At 44.3% G+C, this 21,248-nt stretch overlaps 1 protein-coding gene across 3 annotated transcripts in view; it reads left to right on the top strand.

Annotated features, from left to right (window-relative positions):
• Positions 1-21,248, top strand: part of PDLIM5 (PDZ and LIM domain 5) — a 221,390-nt gene that overhangs the window by 96,285 nt on the left and 103,857 nt on the right. For all 3 annotated transcript variants that reach the window (XM_088464425.1, XM_088464427.1, XM_088464426.1), the window contains exon 4: positions 14,266-14,305. In XM_088464425.1, coding sequence (XP_088320551.1) covers positions 14,266-14,305 — 40 coding nt within the window. The remainder of the gene's footprint in view (positions 1-14,265; positions 14,306-21,248) is intronic.

Here is a 21,248-nt window from a genome sequence, read left to right as displayed (position 1 = left end):
CCAAAGCATAACCGTAAAAAAAAGAGGAACACCCCAAAAATTGACTTTGAAAATGGGGGCGAAAAAGTGCAAAGTAGGGGTACAAACTTATAAACTATCAAAATAGTCTTTTGGGGTGTCTGCATGTATGGGGGAGGTTTTTTTTTTTTGACTGCAGGTGCTTGCCGAAGGTGCTTTTTTTTAAGTTTTTTTAAAACGTCACTTTTGCAATTTTAAACCATGCTAGCACCCATTTTCAAGTACCCCAAATTTGACAGGACTACTTATTTTTTTTAAAAAAAAATCCTGCTTAATGCCATTCTTCACCACTAAACGCTAATTAGAGGCAATTGACAGCACTTAAGTACCCCAAATAGCTGCAGCAGGGCTTTTCGGGGATATCTATATTGATCCCCAATGTTAGTGTATCTTTTGGGGGGTGTCAGGTCAGGCTGATTTCTCCATTTTTGACAGCACTTTTCGCCTAATTGAGTTTCGCCGGGACGCGTTTTTGCGTCCTTTGGAATTGAATACGGCAAATAGTGGGGGTGCGCCCGATTTAAGTTTCTGCGGCCGAAACACGCGATGTAGGCGAAAAGTACGGCAGGCGAAACCTTTCTGACTTTTCGCGGCTAATTGAATACGGCCCTTAGCCTGATACTTGGCTGCCTCTTAGCACTCCTGTGGGTCTATTTATCAAGCAGTGAAAAGAGTGTGGAGAAGTGGACCAGTGGAGAAGTTGCCCATAGCAACCAATTAGCTCCTACCTATTATTTTATAGACTGTAATTGATAAATGCTACTTCAAAGCTGATTGGTTGCTGTGGGCAACTTCTCCACTGGTCCACTTCTCCACACTTTTCACTGCTTGATAAATAGGTGCCTACTCTCCAGGGGGTCTGTCTCAAGGTACCTACACACTAGACGATGTGCTCACAATACGATATTGAGAGCGATTTCCCTTGAACTCTCCCCGACAGCTCTCAGGCTCTCCAGGATACGATATGGTGCTAAAAAGTGTCCAGTCTGACTAAAGATCAATCTGCACAAAATAGTGTATGAAATTGGCAAATCTTGCCTGCAGTAGACAAGATATGAAGATGCGATATACGACCCACGGATACGAGCATCTGCATCATGATCGTGAGTGGACACTCACGATTTGGACATATTTTACACGATTTGTTGTTCCGATGCATCGAAATTGGGCGAATCATGTAAAATATCTAGTGTGTTCACACCTTAAAACTGCTGCTGTATACAAAAGGTATCTCTGGTGTCACAATGAGAGAACTGACATATTTTGGCAATACAGTTCAAGTTAAGCAAATAATTCAGTACCAGATTAATTAATTGGGTCATGACATGCATAGATTATTCCCAGTAGTACCAATGAAAGATGAAATATGGATATATTTGAAATGTCAGAAGCTATTTATATATGTTGTATTACATCTGTGTGCATTGTGGTCTTCCTTTACCAGTAGCAACCAGCAATATTTCAGTTTGTGTGAAGTGGGTAAACTCTATATTGACTGATTGCAAAGGTCAAAAATTATATGGAATATAAAGGACTTGTTAGCTGGCAATTGGCAGCGTAGTTTTTGAAGGTTTATTTTAAGCTATCAGTTGGTGATTGATGTAGGAGAACAATGTGAATTTGGCTTCCACTTATCTTCCCTTCCCAGAATAACTCAAGTGTGGCTTTACACATATCGGAGGCTTAGTGGAATCCTAGCTTTGCAGCATGCTTCCACATAGACTTTGGATAGTTGTCCTCTCTGTATGTTAATGCTTTGATGATCTTAGCGCTGGCAGGAAGAAACACAAGATGAATGTTGATATGTGTGCACATGAATAGGCGAGACAGGAAGTATGCAGATATATTTGCAAACTGTGGAGTAGTTTTTTGTGAACTTTTTGAAACTTTACATGCAAATATCAGTTATACAGTTCAGCAATTAACGGTGATCTGCACATATTGCATAGGTGTATCGCAATCGTTTCCAAGCCATGTCTCAGCCTGTGACTGTGATAAAAATTTTTAAATGGAAGAATGGCAATTTGATTTAATATGTGAATAATATTGCAATTGATTTGTCTACTTAATAGGTAGCTAAACTGTAGAGCAGCAGCACCACATTTCCTTACCATGTCCAAAAAGAATGTACAATTCAGCTTAAGCTGGGTACACACAGACACACAGACAATTGATCGGCCAATGTATCTGCTGTCCGTCGGTCAGTGTGTACTCGCGATATGTTGGTGAACGTCTGCGTTCACCGACTTATCGCATTGGCTGTGCTGCATAGACGATGGACAGACATGTCTGCAGACTGCCCGTACACACACACAGCGGCGGGGGGGGACACGCCCCCTGGCCGCAGGGACCAGCGGGCAGACACCTGATGGCCGTTCAGTGTGTGTAAACGACCGTCATCTGCAGATATATCTGTATAGTGTGTACCCACCATTACATAGTGTACCATCATACCCTATTTGCATAGTACATTCAAGTGTGTTTAATAGTCACACCAAAACATTTTCTGCTCAAACTCCACTTATACCCATTTACACTTCAATTGCCAACTCATATGTTGCCCGTCAGCTGTTTTCCTTAATCCCTGAGAAGACTTGTATATGCCTTATCCAGTGACCTGAGATTTACATCCCCATGTAAAAATGATGTACTCACGGTCATTGCATCCAACACTCCATTATGAATACATTAATACGTAACACTGCTCATACAACCCATTATTCTTTAATCTCTTCTTGCACATTCCTTCTGTCTAGTTTAATGCAATCAAATGATAAATTAGGTGATTGCTTGACAGATTGTCAATTTGTGATGATTAAATACATTGCTTATTTGAACAAAGTATTCACGGCCTGAATTGCTTGTTTTTATTTTGTAATCCCTTCCCTATTTGGTGTGATGTGTTATTGTATATGTGATCCAAGAAATTTTTCTTTAAAGATGACTTAATATATTTAACCAAGAAAAATGTGGAACATAAACTTTCTCTGGCAAATTACCCTTTCCTTTCTAGGGTTGTCAATGGTCATATAAAGTCCAAGTGGCCCAGTGAGGAATTTAATACTCTAATTGACACCATACTTGGTTAAAGGGTATGTCTTTCCTTTCAGTGTCAAACATCTCCCATTACATATATGTTATTCATGTAGCCTCCAATAAAAAAGCATTACTAACCTATACACTGTGTTCCAAAGGGCCAAAGAGGGGCAGAGGGATGCACTTGCTTGCCATTAATAATCAGAAAAAAAAATTCTATTGACAGAACAGTCAAAGGGATGGGATGTACTAAAGAGGAAAATGCGGTAAAACCACCGAAAATTCAGTTTTCGGGAGATTTACTGCATTTTCCATATGTACAAAGCACCGGAATGCATTGTCCGGTGGGTAATGCCATCTTAAGGTGATGTTACCCAATAGAAGCCTTTGGGCTTCTTTTCGGGATGCCTCCCCTGTGAGGAATCCAATCGTACGTGAGAAGATGAGCCGGTGATAATTCAATTAGGCTGCGAAAAGCTGTTATCGATGACGTCATTTTCGCCTATTTAAATTATTCCCGTATTCCATTTCAAAGACTTTTCGCCGGTGCGAAAAGTCTTTGTTAAAAAATGGGGATAAGTTTTCACCATGTAATACATGGCGAATTAAAGTGCAGAATTGGGGTTTAGGGGTGCAGAATAAAAAAAAAATAGCCTGCAGCCTTTTTAATGTCCCCAAAAAGTAATTGGTGTCAAAAACATTTTTTAAAAATCCTCAGGACACCCCAAAAAATGTACTTTAATTTTGGGGGCAAAAAAATATATATATATTGGGGAACAAAGTTTTAAACTAGCAAAATTGATTTGAAGTATGCGGCAGGTGTTTTCTAGAATGCGAGTGGTAGCAGCAGGTGCATTTTTGAAGAACTTTAAAAAATGACTTTAGGGACTTAAAAATATGCTTGCACCCATTTTCATGTACCCCAAATTTGATGGGACAAGTTATTTTTCCCCCTAAAAAAAAAATCTTAAGTGCTATTCTTCACCCCTTCTTCTAAAGCCGCATTTATGCACCTCCCGCGGCTATTAAAAACCCCGACTACCTTCAGTAGCCCAAACTGGAGGTACCCATAGTGATCCCCCATGTCAGGACATCTTTAGGGGGGTGACAGAAAGATTTCCCGAAAATTGAATGGACTTTTTGATACTTACCTTTCCGCTGGGTCCCGTTTTCGCCGGATCTTAATAAAATACTGGGATAAAGCGGGCACATGCCCAATACTTTATCCCAGAAAAAGCAGCGATGATGGCGAAAAGTCCGACCTCTGACTTTTCGCCTGTAATTGAATATCCCCCAAGGTAGGGTAGGGAAAAATGTCAGGACAGAGTGCAGAGACCTGTATATAAATACTCTCTGAAGATTAACAATCTGATGATGATAATAAAATGATAAAGTCAATAAATCCAAATGTAATCCAGTGGTGTGGCTGCCGCCACTTCATCCATCCCAGTCCCAAACCAGCCACACAAACAAAACAAATAGTCACAATTGATAAAACGCGTTTGTCCCCTCCGACGGTTTAAGTCCTTGTTTAGTGGATAATTTCTGGATTTGAAACTGTGGATACTTGCAGTCATTATTTAGATAAGCCTGATTATTCTCTTTTATTGTAGGCATCCATTTTGTTGTTTGCATTTAAATGTAATAAATAGTATACAGTTTTACACTATGTAGCCAGATGGGATGCAGTTACCATGTTGACATTCAAGATGCCGACAATCATAATGTCTTCAGTTATGATGTAGACATTGATGAAATGTCAACGTTCTACAGGGATTGGAGGGTTAGGAGTCGGGGATGGGATTGTTAGTATTAGGCATTTGGGGGAAGGCTTGGGCTGTGGGAGGGGAGGGTAAGGATTGGGTTAGGCTGCGATATGGGATGGTTGTGCACTAGGGGGAGGGTTAGGGTTATGCTGCAGGAGGGGAAGGGGTTAGACACTACAGGGAGAACTAGGGTTAGGGTTTAATGTTACAGCCGGAACCACTGGATGACAGCGGGAAGTCACCATCACCGGTCCCGTCGGGACACAGTTTGGTCGACATTCTAATCATGTCGACATGGTAAGCATGTTGACATTATAAATGTCAACAAACTATATCCATTAAGCACATTTCCCCCATTGTAATCTGGATGTATCAGTATGCAATAGATGGCACTCACTCTCATGTATAAAATTCTCATAGGTTGCAGCCTGCTATCTCTTTGATTAAAGTAAGCATCAGGTCTTGTAGGCAGAGGAGTAGCGTGGAACCACGGCGCCCGGAGAAACTGCATGTCATAGCGCCCCCATGTACTCAACTGTGCCAGTGGGGTATGGCCAGCTTGCAAGGGGAATACTGAAGTGAAGAGAGAAATAGCAAACAGTGGCAGTATCACGCTGGGTGTTGAGGTCCCATTGGGGGAATGGAATGCTTTGGTAATACACTATCTGACAGTAAGGGGTAGCTCCTTGGCACTGCTTTATTTATGTATTGTACCTAGGATCTGACTTTTATCTCCTTTGAATCATTGTTATTAGTCAATAGAGGATGTTGTATTATATATTCTGATCATTTAACTTAAATTGACAGAATACATGTGCTAGAGTGAGATTCCACAGGGTGCACAGCTTATTACTGCACTTACTGCCCCAAGCAGCTATCACTGGAGTGAGAACACCTATGGGAAGCTCCATTCCCAGCTATCCTCCTACATAGCAAATATACATTGCACCTATATTAATGTGAGTACTATTAATCATGTTCTGTCTAACTCCATTATTTCAGGTCTCCTAATATAGTATTTTTAAAAAGACCTTTCAAATAACACTTTGTGGTCATGCCTAGGCACACCTCATTACTTTACATAGCAAAGCAGTGACTTTTTTTTTTTAAACTCTTACCTGCCAATAAGAAAGGAGAGGAGAGGGGTGGTGACAGAAGCCAATAAGAAAAGGAGAGGAGAGGGTGGTGACAGAAGCCAATAAGAAAGGAGAGGAGAGGGGTGGTGACAGAAGCCAAAAAGAAAGGAGTGGACAGGGGCAAAGAGCCGATCCCATGGTAGAGAGGGGAGGGAATTAAAGAGGTGAGAAGTGAATGTAATCTGACAGGAAAGGGGAGGTAACAGAAGATGATCACAGAGGAGGGGGGGCCGCAGGGGAGACAATCTGGGCAGCTTGAGGGAGCATGAAATGTAGAAACGGATCTCAGATCCGTAACTTATTTAGGATATAGAGCAAACAAACTGAGATAAAACTAACAGGCGGCCGTCATACTGTGCAGCACCCCATGAATTCTGGAACCCTGGATGGCGCCTTGTGTCTATTTTGGCGCCCGGAGCTCATGCTCCACTGGAACCACTCTCGCTACTCCCCTGCTTGTAGGTAGAGGTGTAGCTTGGAGAAATGGCACCTGGAGCAAGTGCTTGCTACAATGAAAAGCTTCTGTAAACAGGCAGACAGTGACTCAGGCAGTCTTGCTCTGCTTTACTGCACCCTCTGTATTGATTAATGCATACACAGTGGCAGTAATCTGAATGTCAGTCTCTTCTGATTCACCCATCTGAGATCCCATGAGGACACAGGGCCTGATTCAGCAGCGTACACAATTGCAACTATGTACGCAGAGCATCAGATTGTTCAGCACTGCGCATGCACATAGGAATCCATCGCAGAGTGACAGGCAGGCCGTGAGCGTTTGTGGGTGGTGACGGGGGAGTGATTGGAGAAACGCAGGCATGTCTGTCCGTGTGAACACTAATGCATGGGTGTGCATAAATGAACCACTGCGATTACATAAGCAGCTTGAGTACTCGCTGCGTGCAACGAGACTTGCAGTTTTGGCGACTGGTCAGACCTGTTGTAATTGTGTGTGACGGACTAATGTGCTTCGATGGTACTGATGTATACGCAGGACTGCGAGGTATTACGTATGTGAGAAAGCAGTAGTGGGCATCTCTATGCAAGCTGAGCTGTGGCAGGCATTAGCATATTTTCGCAGCTTCAGTGCGATTACACAGCTGTGATCACAATTGCGATCCACACTGGATCAGGCCCATTGTCCAAAAGATATCAGAGGATTTGCAGGTGTCTATAGTGGAGTGGTAAAGAAACAGTGAAAAGTCAGGTTGACATTTAATGTATTATTACATGATTCATATCTGAACTATTTAGTTTTGTGGTTGTCATCCTTTGTGCAACTTTAAATGGATTTTCTGAATGTGGCATATGAATAGCTTTCATTCACTGTACAAAGACTATAATTTCTAAATTTGGACACAAAAGTACAGTATTTAAATGCAAGTCTATCAAATACTGTTCTGCACTTAGTACAGGAATGTTTTTCAAAAGGCTTTCCATTGGCAAATACGAGTTTAAATGTTATATCTGTTCAAAAATAACAAATATGTAAGTCTATGAAATCTAACCTTTGCCAAATATATTTGGTTTTAAAAGAAGTGAACTGATTCAAGCTAACCTCGTCTTTAGTGCTTATCTTTTTAAAAACATCAACGCTTTGCTTTCAGTACTAGCATTTCTGTATTAATTAGTAAATGTAATTTTGAAAAGTGAGTGTATTTCAGTTGCTTGCTCCCAAGTTTGCAGAGGTTGCATTATGAAATATGCCTGTAATTTGACTGTAGCTTTGCTCCAGTATAATAGAAGTTGATGAATGTGCAGCTTTAGGGCCTGATTACGGGATCGACCCAATGCCAATATTTAGTGATTGTTGGCAATTGCACATGCGCGAACCCCGCATTGCGCACGAGCAGCGTTTGCATTGCATTTACGCTCGCCCAGAGGATTAACATGCTAGTTGAATGACCCTGATGGTCAGCATTTGAGAGAGGTAACGGTGTGGGGGGTGAGAGGGGGTTTACAAAAATGCAGGTGTCTGGCCATTTAAACGCCATTCCATGGACATGAATAAATTAGCCATTGTGATCTACTTCAGAATATGAGAGCTCTCAGCATGTTAGGAGGGACACAGCGTTTGAGACAGGTCAGACTTGATAGATGTTACCGATGTTAAAGCTGTTGTAGGTTGTTGCACGGATATGAGATGGCAGCAGTGTGCGACCCAATCAATAGATCTACAGTAAGAAGGTCAACATTGCCTAGATAGACACCAAATGGTAGACAGTCAATAGGTAGACGGGGACAAAAGGTTGACAACTCCAAACGGTCGACACAGTCGACGTGGATGATAGACTGTACAAAAGGTGGACTGGGTCAAAAGGTCAACACTGAATTCGTCAACATATGTTTCGGGTTTTTTTTCAAGGTTAGGCACTTACCAGAGGGTTAAGGGTAGGCTCTAGGAGTAATAGCTAGGGTTAGGCACTTACCTCAATGGTTATGGTTAGGCACCAGGAGGGACAGTTGGGGATAGGCACTTACTGGAGGGTTAGGGTTAGGCCCTTACCCGATGGTTGGGGTTAGACACCAGGAGGGAGAGGGTTAGGGTGAGGATTAGGGTTAGAAATAATTTAAATAAAATGTGTTGACCATTTCAATGTCGACCTATTGTGTGCTGACCTTTTGTATTTGTCAGATCTTTTGTCCCTGTCTACCTATAGAATGTCTACCATTTGATGTCTATCTTTTTACTGTGATCTTTCATATCAAACCTATGCTCGGGTAAGCTTTGGAAGGCATTATCGTATTTTAGCAGTTGCAATCCGTGAGCGATCTCTCTTGCGATTGCATTAGTGTTAATCTCGGAATCAGGACCGTAGTATTTTTATTTATTATTTTGTTACATCCAGAGTAACTAAATAACCTCATGTTCCCTTCTCATTTTTAAGGCAATATGCAGGTTTGAGGGGCAGAAATGTATGTATGTATTCCATAGACCAAAAACTTTACGGTTTCACATGTCCCATTAAGGCTTCTTTCAAAGGATCTGAATTTTCACAAAACCTACTGAATTTCTGCCACTCAAACTTAAAAAAGCAATGAAATTACGATCATTAAGGCGAACGCCTTAATGGAAGTGTTCCTTGTGCAATACAGATATGGTATGTAATCACACCCTGCGGTTAACTACAGATTCAGCACTCTCACAGAGTGAGATTGCTGTCACTCACAAAATGGTGGAGCTGCTAATTCACACAATTGTGTGCTCATTGGAATACACACATGCAGTCTATGCAATTGAGGTCTGAGCAGAAAGGCTGAGAGAACTGAATCTGTAGTTAAGCACAGGGTGTGATGGCATATCATATCTTTATTGCCTTAATGATTGGAATTTCATTGCATATTTAAGGTTGAGTGGCAGAAATTTTGTAGGTTCAGTGAAAATTCAGATCATGTGTAAGAAGCCTTAATGGAACATGTGAAACCGTAAGGTTTTTTGTCTATGGAATTTCATAGCTTTATTTAAATTTATTAACTCTCAGGGTTTGGAGGAGCAAACAGAGCCACCTGTAGGGAAGAAGGGCAACAAAATTGTACACTAGCACAGGTGGAAGAGAAGCCAGCACACAGGAGGTGGTTTGGGAGGTGCAGAGTGAGAGACTGCTGCATGGGAAGGCTGTAGATGTGCTGTGCAGCATGGGTGCGGGCAGTGCACAGGGGCATCAGCAGGTGACAGAGGGGCTCACTGGCGCTGGGCATGCATCTGAGAAAATAAAATCAGTAAGACACAGATGCATGGATGTATCAGTGAGATCTATCTATGTTAATGTATAAAATAAAAAAGGACATGGGGGCCCCCCACACCAATAGCATAACCAGCCCCAAGCTTTTCATTGCTAGTCCTGGTTGTGAAAATACAGGGGACAAAAAGCATAGGGCTCCCCTGCATTTAGCAAAACCAGTACCAGGCTTTTTAGAGCCAGTCCTGGTTGTCAAAATACAGGGGACAAAAGACATAGGGCTCCCCTGTATCTAGCATAACAAGCACTGGGCTCGGCCGTGCCGGTCCTGGTTTTGGACATACAGGGGACAAAAAGCATAGGGGGTCCCTTGTATTATTCATAACTAGCACCGAGCTCTTTCTAGCGGGGGATAATGCCACAGCCAGGGGAACCCTTCCACCGGGTCCCCTGGCCAGAGCATCAACCCTGACCACTAGTCAGCGCAGGCCTGGGATCCCTGGGGATCCCAGGCCTCTCCAGGGCACCCCAGGCCTGGGCTGACAGCCCGAGGCTATCCCCGGCACCCCTGGGCAGTGGGTGCCAGGTTGATTGTGAAAAGTGGCCCCCTCCCCCTGAAGCACAACCAGTCCCGGGCTCTTCAATGACGGTCCTGGTTGTGAAAATACAGGAGAAAAATGACATGGGGTTCCCCTGCATTTAACACCACCAGCACTGGGCTAACCAGAACCAGTCCTAGTTGTCAAAATACAGGGTACAAACAATGTAGGGGTCCCCCGTATTCTGCGCAACCAGCACTTGGCTCTGAGCCGGTCCTTGTTGTAGAAATACAAGGGGAAAAATGCATAGGGTCCCCTTGTATTGTCCAGAAAGCACCAAACCTTTTTCTAGCAGAGGCTAATGTCACAGCCAGGGGAGCCCTTTCACTGGGCCCCCCAGCCGAAGCATTAACCCTGGCCACTAGTCAGCCCAGACTTGGGGAGCTGGGGACCCCCCAAAAAGGGGTCCCCCTCTCCAGGGTACCCCAGGCCTGGGCTGATGGCCCGGGGCTATCCCCAGCACTCCTGGGCGGTGGGTGGCGGGTTGATTGTGTAATGTGGAGCATTTTAAAGAATATTGTCTTTTGCAGGTAAACTATAGGTCCCAGCAAGCCTCCCCCACATGCTGGTACTTGGGAAAACCACAAGTACCAGCAAGCGGGGCATTTAGGGATCACTGGTACCTGTAGTACACCTGTAAAAGAAATATTAAAATGAACAGACTAAACCAATTGTTTTTAAATAAAATTTATTTTGTCTGCAGCTTCAACTGGGGGGTGGCGGCATTTAAGCCTTTTTTTGTGTTCGCCGCCACCCCAGGACATAGTCGTCTTCACCTGGTGAGCACCAACCCGCCATGGCTTCGGCGTCTTCGCCTAGTGGGCGGCAGCCTGTGCTGGCTCTTTTTAATGCCAGACGCCCATTAGGACTTCCGGCGTCTTTGCCTGGCCTGCACCAACCCGCCAGGGCTTCGGCGTCTTCAACTGGAGGGCGCAAACCCACCAGGGCTTCGGCGTCTTTGCATAGTCTGCTGCAGCCTGTGTCAGCTTTTTTTCATGGCCACCGCCCACTAGGACTTTCGGCATCTTCCTTCTTCGGGAGCTCTTCATTGCTCCCTCCCAGCTGACTGACTGGCATGCTGCCTCCTCGCGCTGGCTTATATAAGCCAGCCGAGGGGGCAGGGCGATGATGTCGCGAGCAGTGCAAAGGACAGAGCAGCCGCCGGAAAAATAAATAAAAGCGCTCAGCGCTGACAGGCTCCCTCCCCCAGCCCTGCTGCAAGCGGCAGCATAGCGGTACTCCCCACACCCGGCGGCTGCAAAGGTCAGAGCAGCCGCCGGGAAAATAAATAACACAGCGCTCCGCGCTGTCAGGCTCTCTCCCTCCCCCTGCCCTGCTGTGAGCGGCAGCCCGATGGCACCCCCCCACACACACTGCAAGGATCAGCCTGCTGTCCTCCAGTTCTCTCCCTCCCCAGCCCTGCTGGAGTGAGGTGGAACAGAAGCAAGCTCCACCCCTAATACAATACCGTGCCTTCAAAAAAAAAAATATATATATATATATATATAATATATATGTGTGTGTGTGTGTATATAGATATCTATATATAGGTATATATAGATATCTATATCTATATATATATATATATATATATATATATATATATGTGTGTGTACTGTATAAGTTTGTGTGTATATGTATGTGTATGTATGTATGTATATATGTATATATGTATATATACACACACACACACACACACACACACACACACACACACACACACACACACACACACACACACACACACACACGTATATAGATGGCAGCCCCCCAACCGATGTGAAGGAAACATCAGCAGCTGTGGTATCAATTGATGTTGCCATCGATTGTTTCTATCGATGGCCATCACTACTATATACCATAAAAATTGCCATTTATATGGTACACTGTGTTTAAAAAAAAATTATTTTTTTTTTTACAAAATAGTGTTGGATAAGTTTTAAAAAGGTGTTCTTGACCTAATTCACTCTTAAAAAAAAAAAAAAAACGACAATTTTGGAGCCGTTTTTTAAAACATTTTTGTCAGTTAAGTGGTTAATATAAGGGCACGACTTGTGCCCTTATAATATAGATATATTTTATAAAAACAATCTTCTGTGCTAGTACATGGTTTTTCAGCATAGACTCCCACTGTGGATTCTGACTGTTATTTCAGACATGGAGGGAAATGTCTGAGCTGGATGAGCGAAAATGAAAAAGAAAATATGTGATGTAAAAAAAAATGAGACATTGGCTGGCTAAACTTTAGTTTTGACCAGTTTCAGCCTATCTGTTTCCTAATAAGGTAGTGCTCTAATGTTTGGAATTCTTTAACATGCATTTCATGTCAGTAGTAATATTCACTCGTGACCATACTGATATATTTTCACAGGAGAATTTTTATTACTTGAATTCAATAAATAACTAATTAAATTTGACAGCTAGTACGCACTTGCATTAAGTGACCTTTTATGGTTCATTTTTAATGAGTACAAAATAAAATATTCTACAAATAGCAAATGGTCTGTATAGCCTTCTTTGGAACTGTTGTTACCCCCATTTCTGGAATACTGTAAAGCTGGGTGCACATTATACGATGTAACAAGCAATGCAATGGTCATTGCAATTACACTAAATCCCAGAACACACCATATACAGCATACATATTATGCAATCTTATGAATGGCTGCACAATATACCATGTTGGAGTATTGTATCCAATTAATCTTTTTCTCCTGTACATATTACGCAATCATCATGTAGATCACTGGCAGTTCAGGTAATGTCTAAGGAGGAAAGATTGGTCCAATATATCTTGTGTTTTTGCGTTGTTAAAGTGTACAATTTTGACACATTTACTGCTCTGAACCACAATATTCACAATTTTTTACCCTGCTGCTACATGGGACTGTTCTCCCAAAGCTGTGGGCTCTGCTATTAAGTAGCTGGGAGGTAAGAACATGTTTACGTATTTATAGTACTGTGGTGCTACATAATAGGATCTCCAGCAGCCGGGAGGTGAGGATTCCAGCACTGTTTAAAAATAAGCTCAAACTGATAACTGTTATGTTTCTATGCTGTGTGAATTATCCACTGGGACATCAACAAAGTTAACAAGTTCCATAGGTAATACTAACAAGCGAATTGCTAACTGCTTCTACTGATACAATGTTGGTCTCTGTGTGAACTGGACCTATCTAATCATTAATGGGCTAATTACAGAATTGATTTAAACATATGGTACTAACAACATTGAGATAACTAATCAATTACTGCTCTAATTAAAGGTTGTCGCGATGCGATGGGAAATGCCGACCTCCCACCATCGATGTTCTGCTATCCGTTGCTGGATTGCAGACATTTGTCATGTTAAATACAGGTTGAGTCTCCCATATCCAAAATGCTTGGGACCAAGGATATTTTGGATATCGGAACATTCTGTATTTTGGAATATTTGTATGCCATATTGAAATGTCTTGAAATCGGGCCCAAATCTAAACACAGAATGCATTTATGATTCATATACACCTTTATACAAACAGCCTGCAGGTAATTTTATACAATATTTTCAATAATTTTGTGGTTCAAATAAGTTTGTGTACATACATGAAATTCATTTGTTTCATATACACAGTATACACAAAGCCTATAGGTCATTTTATACTTTATTTTTAATAATTTTGTGCATTAAACAAAATGTGTGTACATTGAACCATCAAAAAGCAAAGGTTTCACTATCTTGGTCATGCTGAAAATATTCCGTATTTTGGAAATTTGGATATGGGAGACTCAACCTGTATATGGATGTTATATATGTGTTTTTGCCTTTTAATTGAATCATTGGCTGTATGTAGTACTGTATTTTAAATGTGGTTTTCAATTTATCTGGTTTGTTTGTACTATTGATTGAAGAATATGTTGGTGTGTTTTGTCTATTGTCAGTTTTTTGTTTTATTGTTTTATGTATTTTGTTGTATATGTTTGTTTTTCGTTAAGATGAATGTAAAACTTATATTGAGACCGTTAATTGACATATTTATTTTAATTTTTGTAGAGCTGTGCCATCTCTGAACAACCCAAATCCTACACAAACTGTAAGTTGTTCTAGTCTAAAATTGTTTTGTTTTGTTTTTTTGCTTGCTCAGGGTTTTTATTTATAAACTTTTTTTTACAGACCTAAAAGGTACACTCTTTGACATCTGCTTTTTTAACAATCCCTAGACCTAATGAACATCATCTAGTCCTCACCAAGTCCTAAAATTTTGAGCAGTCTAATTTCAGGTGACAAATAACAAAAAAGATTTTACTTTATTGCTGACAAAAATGTGTGATAAGTGAGTATACTCATTCATCCAGTACTATAGATTGTAGAAGCATCTTCATCAGCTGTAAATTTGATGTTGTTGCTTTCTGTATAAGTATATAATAGCTTACATCATAATCAAGGAGTTCAGCCCTACTTTATTTCACTAATATGAGAGCATTTATTTATCCACACCCCTCTTAATGACCCACCACAGCAGTTTACTGGATTGAGGCCTTGACTTTGAATTGTCCAACACAAAAGCAGTTCCGCAACTAGGGGGGGGGGGGCTGGAGGTGCATGTGCGCCGCTGCACCCGCCTCCAGTGTCCTCCAACCCGGTGCCGCGGGGAGGCTCCAAGCCTGACACCTGGTGAGATTTTATTACCAGCGGGCACCCGGCTCCTTCCCTGCAGCACCGCGGTAGCCTGAGGCTGGAGTTTTCGTCTGAACTCCAGCTTCCGGCTCCCCCCACGGGCAGCCGGGCAGACCAGACAGGGGCAGCGGTTTTGTAACCGGCACTACTACAGGGGCATTACCTCAGGGGGCATTACTATAGGTGCACTACTGAAGGGGGCATTACTATAGGGGTACTGCTGCAGAGGGTATTACAATGGGGTAATAACATGGGGGGCGCCAAATTACTGTCTTGACCCGGGTGACAAAAATCCTAGTTTCGGTCCTGATAAAAGCATTGGTTCTTTCATCTTTATGCCATTCATTTGTAGACTTGCTGCCTATCACAGGATCATTGTCTTGTTACAATTTCAACTAGTCTTTAGATGATGAATATGTCCTCATAATTTTCTTGTGTATAAAGGTGTTCATGATGACTTGTTTGTGAGGCTTTTATGTAGTTACAACAAAACCCCAAAGTTTTCCACTACCATTCTTGGTTGATCTGGGGTTCTTGGAGAGTGATGCACTGTGTTATGTCTAATATCGCTTTTATACCAAAATTCCGGGTCTGACCCGGAGGTTGAAACAGGGTTCCAAACCGGATAAGACCCGGAATTTAGCTGGCGCCAACCTAGAATATTCCAGAGTCTGCTTCGTTCACACGGGAGCCGGGTCTGCAGTGACCTGACTCATCCGACGTGGAAGTGGACGCTTGGAGGTGACGTCCTCTCCGTACGCCACTGAAGGCGGCCAATCGACAGGCATGTGGTGCACTCCAGGTCATCGTGACCCGGATCGCGCCGTTTACACTGCAGGGTTTCATGGGTCATTCCTGTGTTAAAACCAGCATGTTACCTGTGTTGGATTGCTGGGTCACTCGACCCAGGAATCCAATTCTGTCTCATTTTACACAAAGGGGCTACCCGGGTTAACCCTGCAATAAGGGGTATTAAGAAACAGGCCAAACACCATAATTTTGATCTTCTCTGTCAGAGGACATTGTTCCATTAGTCTTGCATTAGCCGTCTGCAGTTTCTGCATTTGAAAATAATTATTCTCATAGTAAACTGTTTGAAAATTGCCTTGTAGTGCTTTCTAGGCTGAGCAGCAGAAACAGTTGCTTCTGAAATCGCTGTAAATGTATTTTCTTTAGTATGATCAAAACCCAAAATGTCATTCTTCAGACAAGTCTTTCTCAAACTCTGTCCTCATGGAACACTAAAGCTGCATAGACACGAGACGATTTCCTGAACGATATGAACAAAAACTATATCGTTCAATAATCGTTCATATCGTTCATTTTTATGCAGTGAACAATCAACCAACGAGTAACGATGCGCGTTCCAGCATGAACGATAATGATATCTATGGTCATTCATGCATGCAGGCTAACTTGTAAATTTTGTAAAGATTTGCCTGTAAAAAGATAGCTTCACTGAAATATCTATCATAGATATCTATCAGTGTGTACAACCAAAATTGTTTGCCCTGCACTACAGAAAGTTGGAAGGAAATTATTATTTATTTATTAACCGTTTCTTATATAGTGCAGCAAATTCTGTTGCCCTTTACAATTTGAATCAACATTAACCTTATCCTGGGTTGTAAAAGACATACATGCATAAGGGTAAGAGGGCCCTGCTCACAAGCTTACAATCTATAGGGAATAGGTGTTGATACACAAGGAGAGGTGCTACATATTGCAAATAGGTCCAGCCCAATTGCAGATATTCTTGGTGAGCTGTATAATCCAATCACACTGGAAAGTTGGCCTAGGGTTAGGAGGATGTTAAATTGAAGAAAGAGAAGATGTGATAGGTGTTTACTATAAGAAGAGAGTTAGATAGGGAGCTATAAAAGGTTAGGTGGGCGGTCCTGGAATCTGTTAAGCTTGTCTAAAGAGGTGAGTTTTCAGAGAATGCTTGAATGTTTGGAAACTAATGTAAAGTCTTATTGTGCGTGGGAGGGCATTCTATAGGGTGGGTGCAGCCCGAAAAAAGTCCTGTAACCATGCATGGGAACAAGTAATGCACTGGGATGAGAGATGCAGATCTTGTGCAGAACAGAGATGTCGGGTTGGAAGATATTTTGAGATAAGTGAAGAGATGTATGTTGGTGTGGTTTGGTTAATAGCTTTTTCTACTTCATGGTCCATAGGGTATCCACAGGATACCTTGGGGTATAGGCGATGGCGGCAGACATCCAGGCACCACAGAGTTAAATTTTCAGCCTCCCAGGATGCACTGGGGTCCCTCTCCTATACCCCGCCCCCCGAGCCTCAGGCCACTCAGTTTTCGTAGGTGCCTGGCCGGACCAGTCGCACCGTACAGAGGGGGGTCTTTTTAAGGCCCCTGAATATTTCTTCGCAGCTGTGGCTGCACAACTAGAGTGCTCCAGCATAGGACAGTCAGTATTGACGTCCATGCTGTCACTCCTACACCCTGCCGATACCAGAACGCCGGTACCGATCCGGGGATGCTGGTAGGTAGCTGGGGTCACAGCTAGCGGTGATCCCCGGCTACCTGGACTGTGGCCGGATGCACGGGGAACAAGGTAAGCGGCGGGGTCCCGCGGTGGGCACCCGCCAGTAACACAGTCCTGTTTGGTCCCCAGGCAGGGGGCTCCCTGGGGACCGGCTGCGCGTGGGGCCAGGTACTGATCCTGCGCCTTCCACTAGACCACCAGGGACAACAGGCCGCAGCATGTGCGGTACAGCGCGGCGTCCCAGGGGTTAATAGCACGCCAGGGGAGAACGCCTTCCCTGTCTCACAGCCGGCGTCTCCCCCGCTGCACAGTGCCATTCCACAGCGGTCTGAGCGGGCTGTGTCAGCGCTCCTCCCCCGGGCCCTGCCTTCTCTCTGCTCCTCGGTGGCCATTTTCTCACTACATGTGCTGGGGATGGCAAACGCTGCTGGAAGCTGATACAGATGCCATTGCGGTCCGGGTCCCCCGCATACCTCTCCTTCAATTAAGGTCAGTGTATGCAGCACTGTTTCCTACCAGGCTCTGGTCTGTGTAGTTGATCGCAGTGCTTGTAATGCAGGATGTTATCTGTGCATTGTATGTGACTTAAATGCTAGCGCTGTTTGCCTGTACTTTCATTTCTGACTGTCAGCCTTTTCCTATCCCTGTTCTTCTGCTACAGCCCTTGCGGTGCGGTGTCGCAGGGTGTTTATTACCTCACAGTAAACGTGGTTTTTCTGTGTGGGAGGTCACATACGCTCCGTTCACACTCCTCATGTCGGAAAGTGAACGACGATATCCTCTTCCAGCTATAATGTACTGATATCATGTGCAGTTAGCGGAGGGATATGTAGACGCTGAGGGTTTATGGAGGGCATGTTGTATTATATATCACGCCCCATTTCTGTCACTGTGCCTGCACAAAAAAAGGGGACCGCCCTCGGCTGGCTAAGATGCTTACAGCCTTTGTGGGCAACGCCCCCTGCGTTTCCCCATAGGGGTTATCGCAGCCTGTGGTGGTCTCATCACATGTAGGGGTCCCTGGACAGTTGATGGTACCCCAGTGTATCCTGCTTTTCGCCCCCCCAGGTCTCGCAGGAGCCTGTGTGGGTGAATTTATTGTCCAAATGGTATAGCACCTGATGGACGTTTTACAGGGGGAGTCACCATTTCGGCTTTCTAAACGGCCTTTCGGGTCTCAGACGGGTAAAGACATGACGTCTGATGACGGTGACATTATTGACTTTTTCAGACACGAACCCCTTAGTGCAAAGGAGGCGTAGTCTGGGTCTAAAGCCTATATACCTGGCCTTCTACGGGCAGTCCGTGCGGCTTTGGTTATTACATATCCCCCGTGGCTAAATCCAAATATGCCTTCTTTAAGGATAAGGGTGTTGCCACTGTAATTCCTCTATCTGGTCAGGTGGATCATTTAGAGGAGGCATGGAAATTCCGGGTAAGCGGTTCCAGCCTCAAAAACGGTTGACCTTTTGCATACCCTTTTTGCGGATAATTACATTTCCGAATGGGAGTTACCTTTACGGGTAGATTCTCATGTTACACGCCTAGTGAGGAGTGCTACATTGCCCATGCCCTCCAGGTCCTCTTTGAAAGAGGTTCCAGATTGCAAGGTGCAAATATATCTAAAATCCAATATTCCCTTGCTGGAGGGGCTTCCAGGCCGGCTATGGCCGTGTGCTGGGGGGCCAGAGCCATGGAACACGGAGTAGGTAACTGGATCTCTGCACACTGACTCTCCAGCAGAGCAGGTGGATAGTGGCAAATTCTCAGAGACTTTGCCACGTTCATAATGAGACTGTCTTACATATAGCCTACTCCTTTCCAGAATCTCCTCGGCAGCAGTAGCGGCTTGCCGCTCCCTGTGGTTGCGCTCTTGGAAAGCGGACGCAGATTCCATTTGGAATGCTTTGCCTTTTACGGGACAAGTCCTGTTTGGCCCTCGTCTGGACGCAATTGTGGCCCTGCAGGCATCAGCTATGTCTGCGTGTCTGCCATCGGCTACAGTCCCATCAGGGTCTGGGACTTTGTCTTTTCGGCCCTGTGAGGCCAGGGTAAGTCTAAAATACAGCTTTCCAAGACAGTCAGTAGCCAGGAAATCTGCTCAGCCATAAGAACAGGCTTAGAGTACAAGACGTCCTACTCACAAGTTGGACTATAAGCCTTCAGCCTCACGGGACGGGCCTCCTCTCGGGAGCCCCCAGAGTTGGAGGCCGGCTTCTCCAGTTCGCCAAGTGCTGGTGTCTGACTACCACGGACACTGGGGTAAGAGAAGTATTTTCTTGAAGGTATGTCCTCTCTTCCCGGTAAAAGCCTCCCAGACGGTTTTTCGTTACAGGTCTTCTGTCAATTCAGGACAAGGCCCTGTAATTTTTGAGGGTGTTACACTCTATGCTCCAGGCAGGAGTTATAGTACCTATTCCGTTGCCCCAAAGGGGAACGAGGTATTACTCCATCCTCTTTCTGGTACAGACACCCAATGGGGCTTACCAGGACATTCTCAACCTCGAATCCTTCAACAAATTCTTAAGGGTTCCTCGGTTCGGGAGAGGGACCCTGCATTCCATCATTCAATGGAGCCTGGGAATTTTGTGGTGTCGTTGGATATATTCAGCGTGACTACCTGAATATCCCTCTTATCTTAGCACACCAGTGTTTTCCTCAGGTTTGCAGTGGTCGATAAGCGTTTCCAGTTTCTGGCATTGCCCCTTGGTCTGGCCTCCGCGCCTCACGGTTTACCAGGGTCATGGTAGTTATGGCAGCCCACCTGCGGATGCAGGGGGTCCGCTTGTTACCCTATCCGAGTGACCTCCTGTTGTTACCACGGTCTCCAGAGATACTTCAGTGCCATATGCAACGGACAATATCTGTGTTGCTACGTTAGGGCTGACTGATAAACTGGAAATGATCCTCTCTGATTCTTCAGAGGATGCTCCATATCCCAACATCTGAGGATCTTTGTGATTGAGGAAAAGATCTCTGCAGGCAACTGCGTACCTTTGCCTGTAATGCAGAGTCGCCGAGTGTCTATTCACTTGGCAATGTGGTTCCTGGGTTCCAGGATGTCGCTGTTCGACATGGTGGAGTACCCAGCTTCACTCTAAAGAACTTGATCCTCTCCGGATGGGATGGGTTGCCCCATAGGATACAGTCAATAGGCTTTCCCCGGAGGTTTGTCTCTCTCTGGCCTGGTGGCTGCAGAAAGCTCACCTAAACAAGGGGCACCCCCTTTGGGATTGCGGACAGGGTCCTTCTGACGACGGACGCCAGTATCCGTGGCTGGGAAGCCGTGACGGGTCCACACTTGTTCCAGGGCAGGTGGACACCAGTAGTTTTTGCGCTTCCCATAAACATCTGAGAACTCTGAGCAGTATTCAAGGTTCTCCAGCATGCAGGACAGGTCCTCCATGGAAATACCGTGCAGGTACAGTCTGACAACGCCATCATGATGGCTTATGTAAGCCACCTAGGAGGTTCCCGAAGTCAGGCGACACTAACAGTGGTGTCCCGAATTCTGGCTTGGGTGGAAGACTATATCCCTGCCGTCATCGGCAGTGTTCATTCAGGAATCCTCAGATGGAAAGCAGGCTTTCTCAGCCGTCAAGACGTGCATTCAGGGAAATGTCCTCTTTATCAGGAGGTGTTCAATCTTCTGGTGAACAAGTGGAGCCTTTCAGAGATGAGACTCTTCTGATAGACGTACGTAGGTCCAGTGGACCTTCCAAGTTGTGTACCTCGTCCCTCCATTATCCCTTCTTCCTCCAGTAATAGCAAGAAGGAGGCACGCTCCTGCTGATAGCTCCAGCGTAGGCAAGATGGCACTATTACTCAGATCTTCGGAGCCTCTCAGTTAAC

Source organism: Taudactylus pleione, unplaced genomic scaffold (assembly GCF_031769625.1).
Source record: "Taudactylus pleione unplaced genomic scaffold, aTauple2 ptg000055l, whole genome shotgun sequence".
NCBI classification, from domain to species: Eukaryota; Metazoa; Chordata; class Amphibia; order Anura; family Myobatrachidae; genus Taudactylus; species Taudactylus pleione.
Note: the sequence above shows the minus strand (reverse complement) of the source record. Positions and strands in the feature narration are given on the sequence as shown.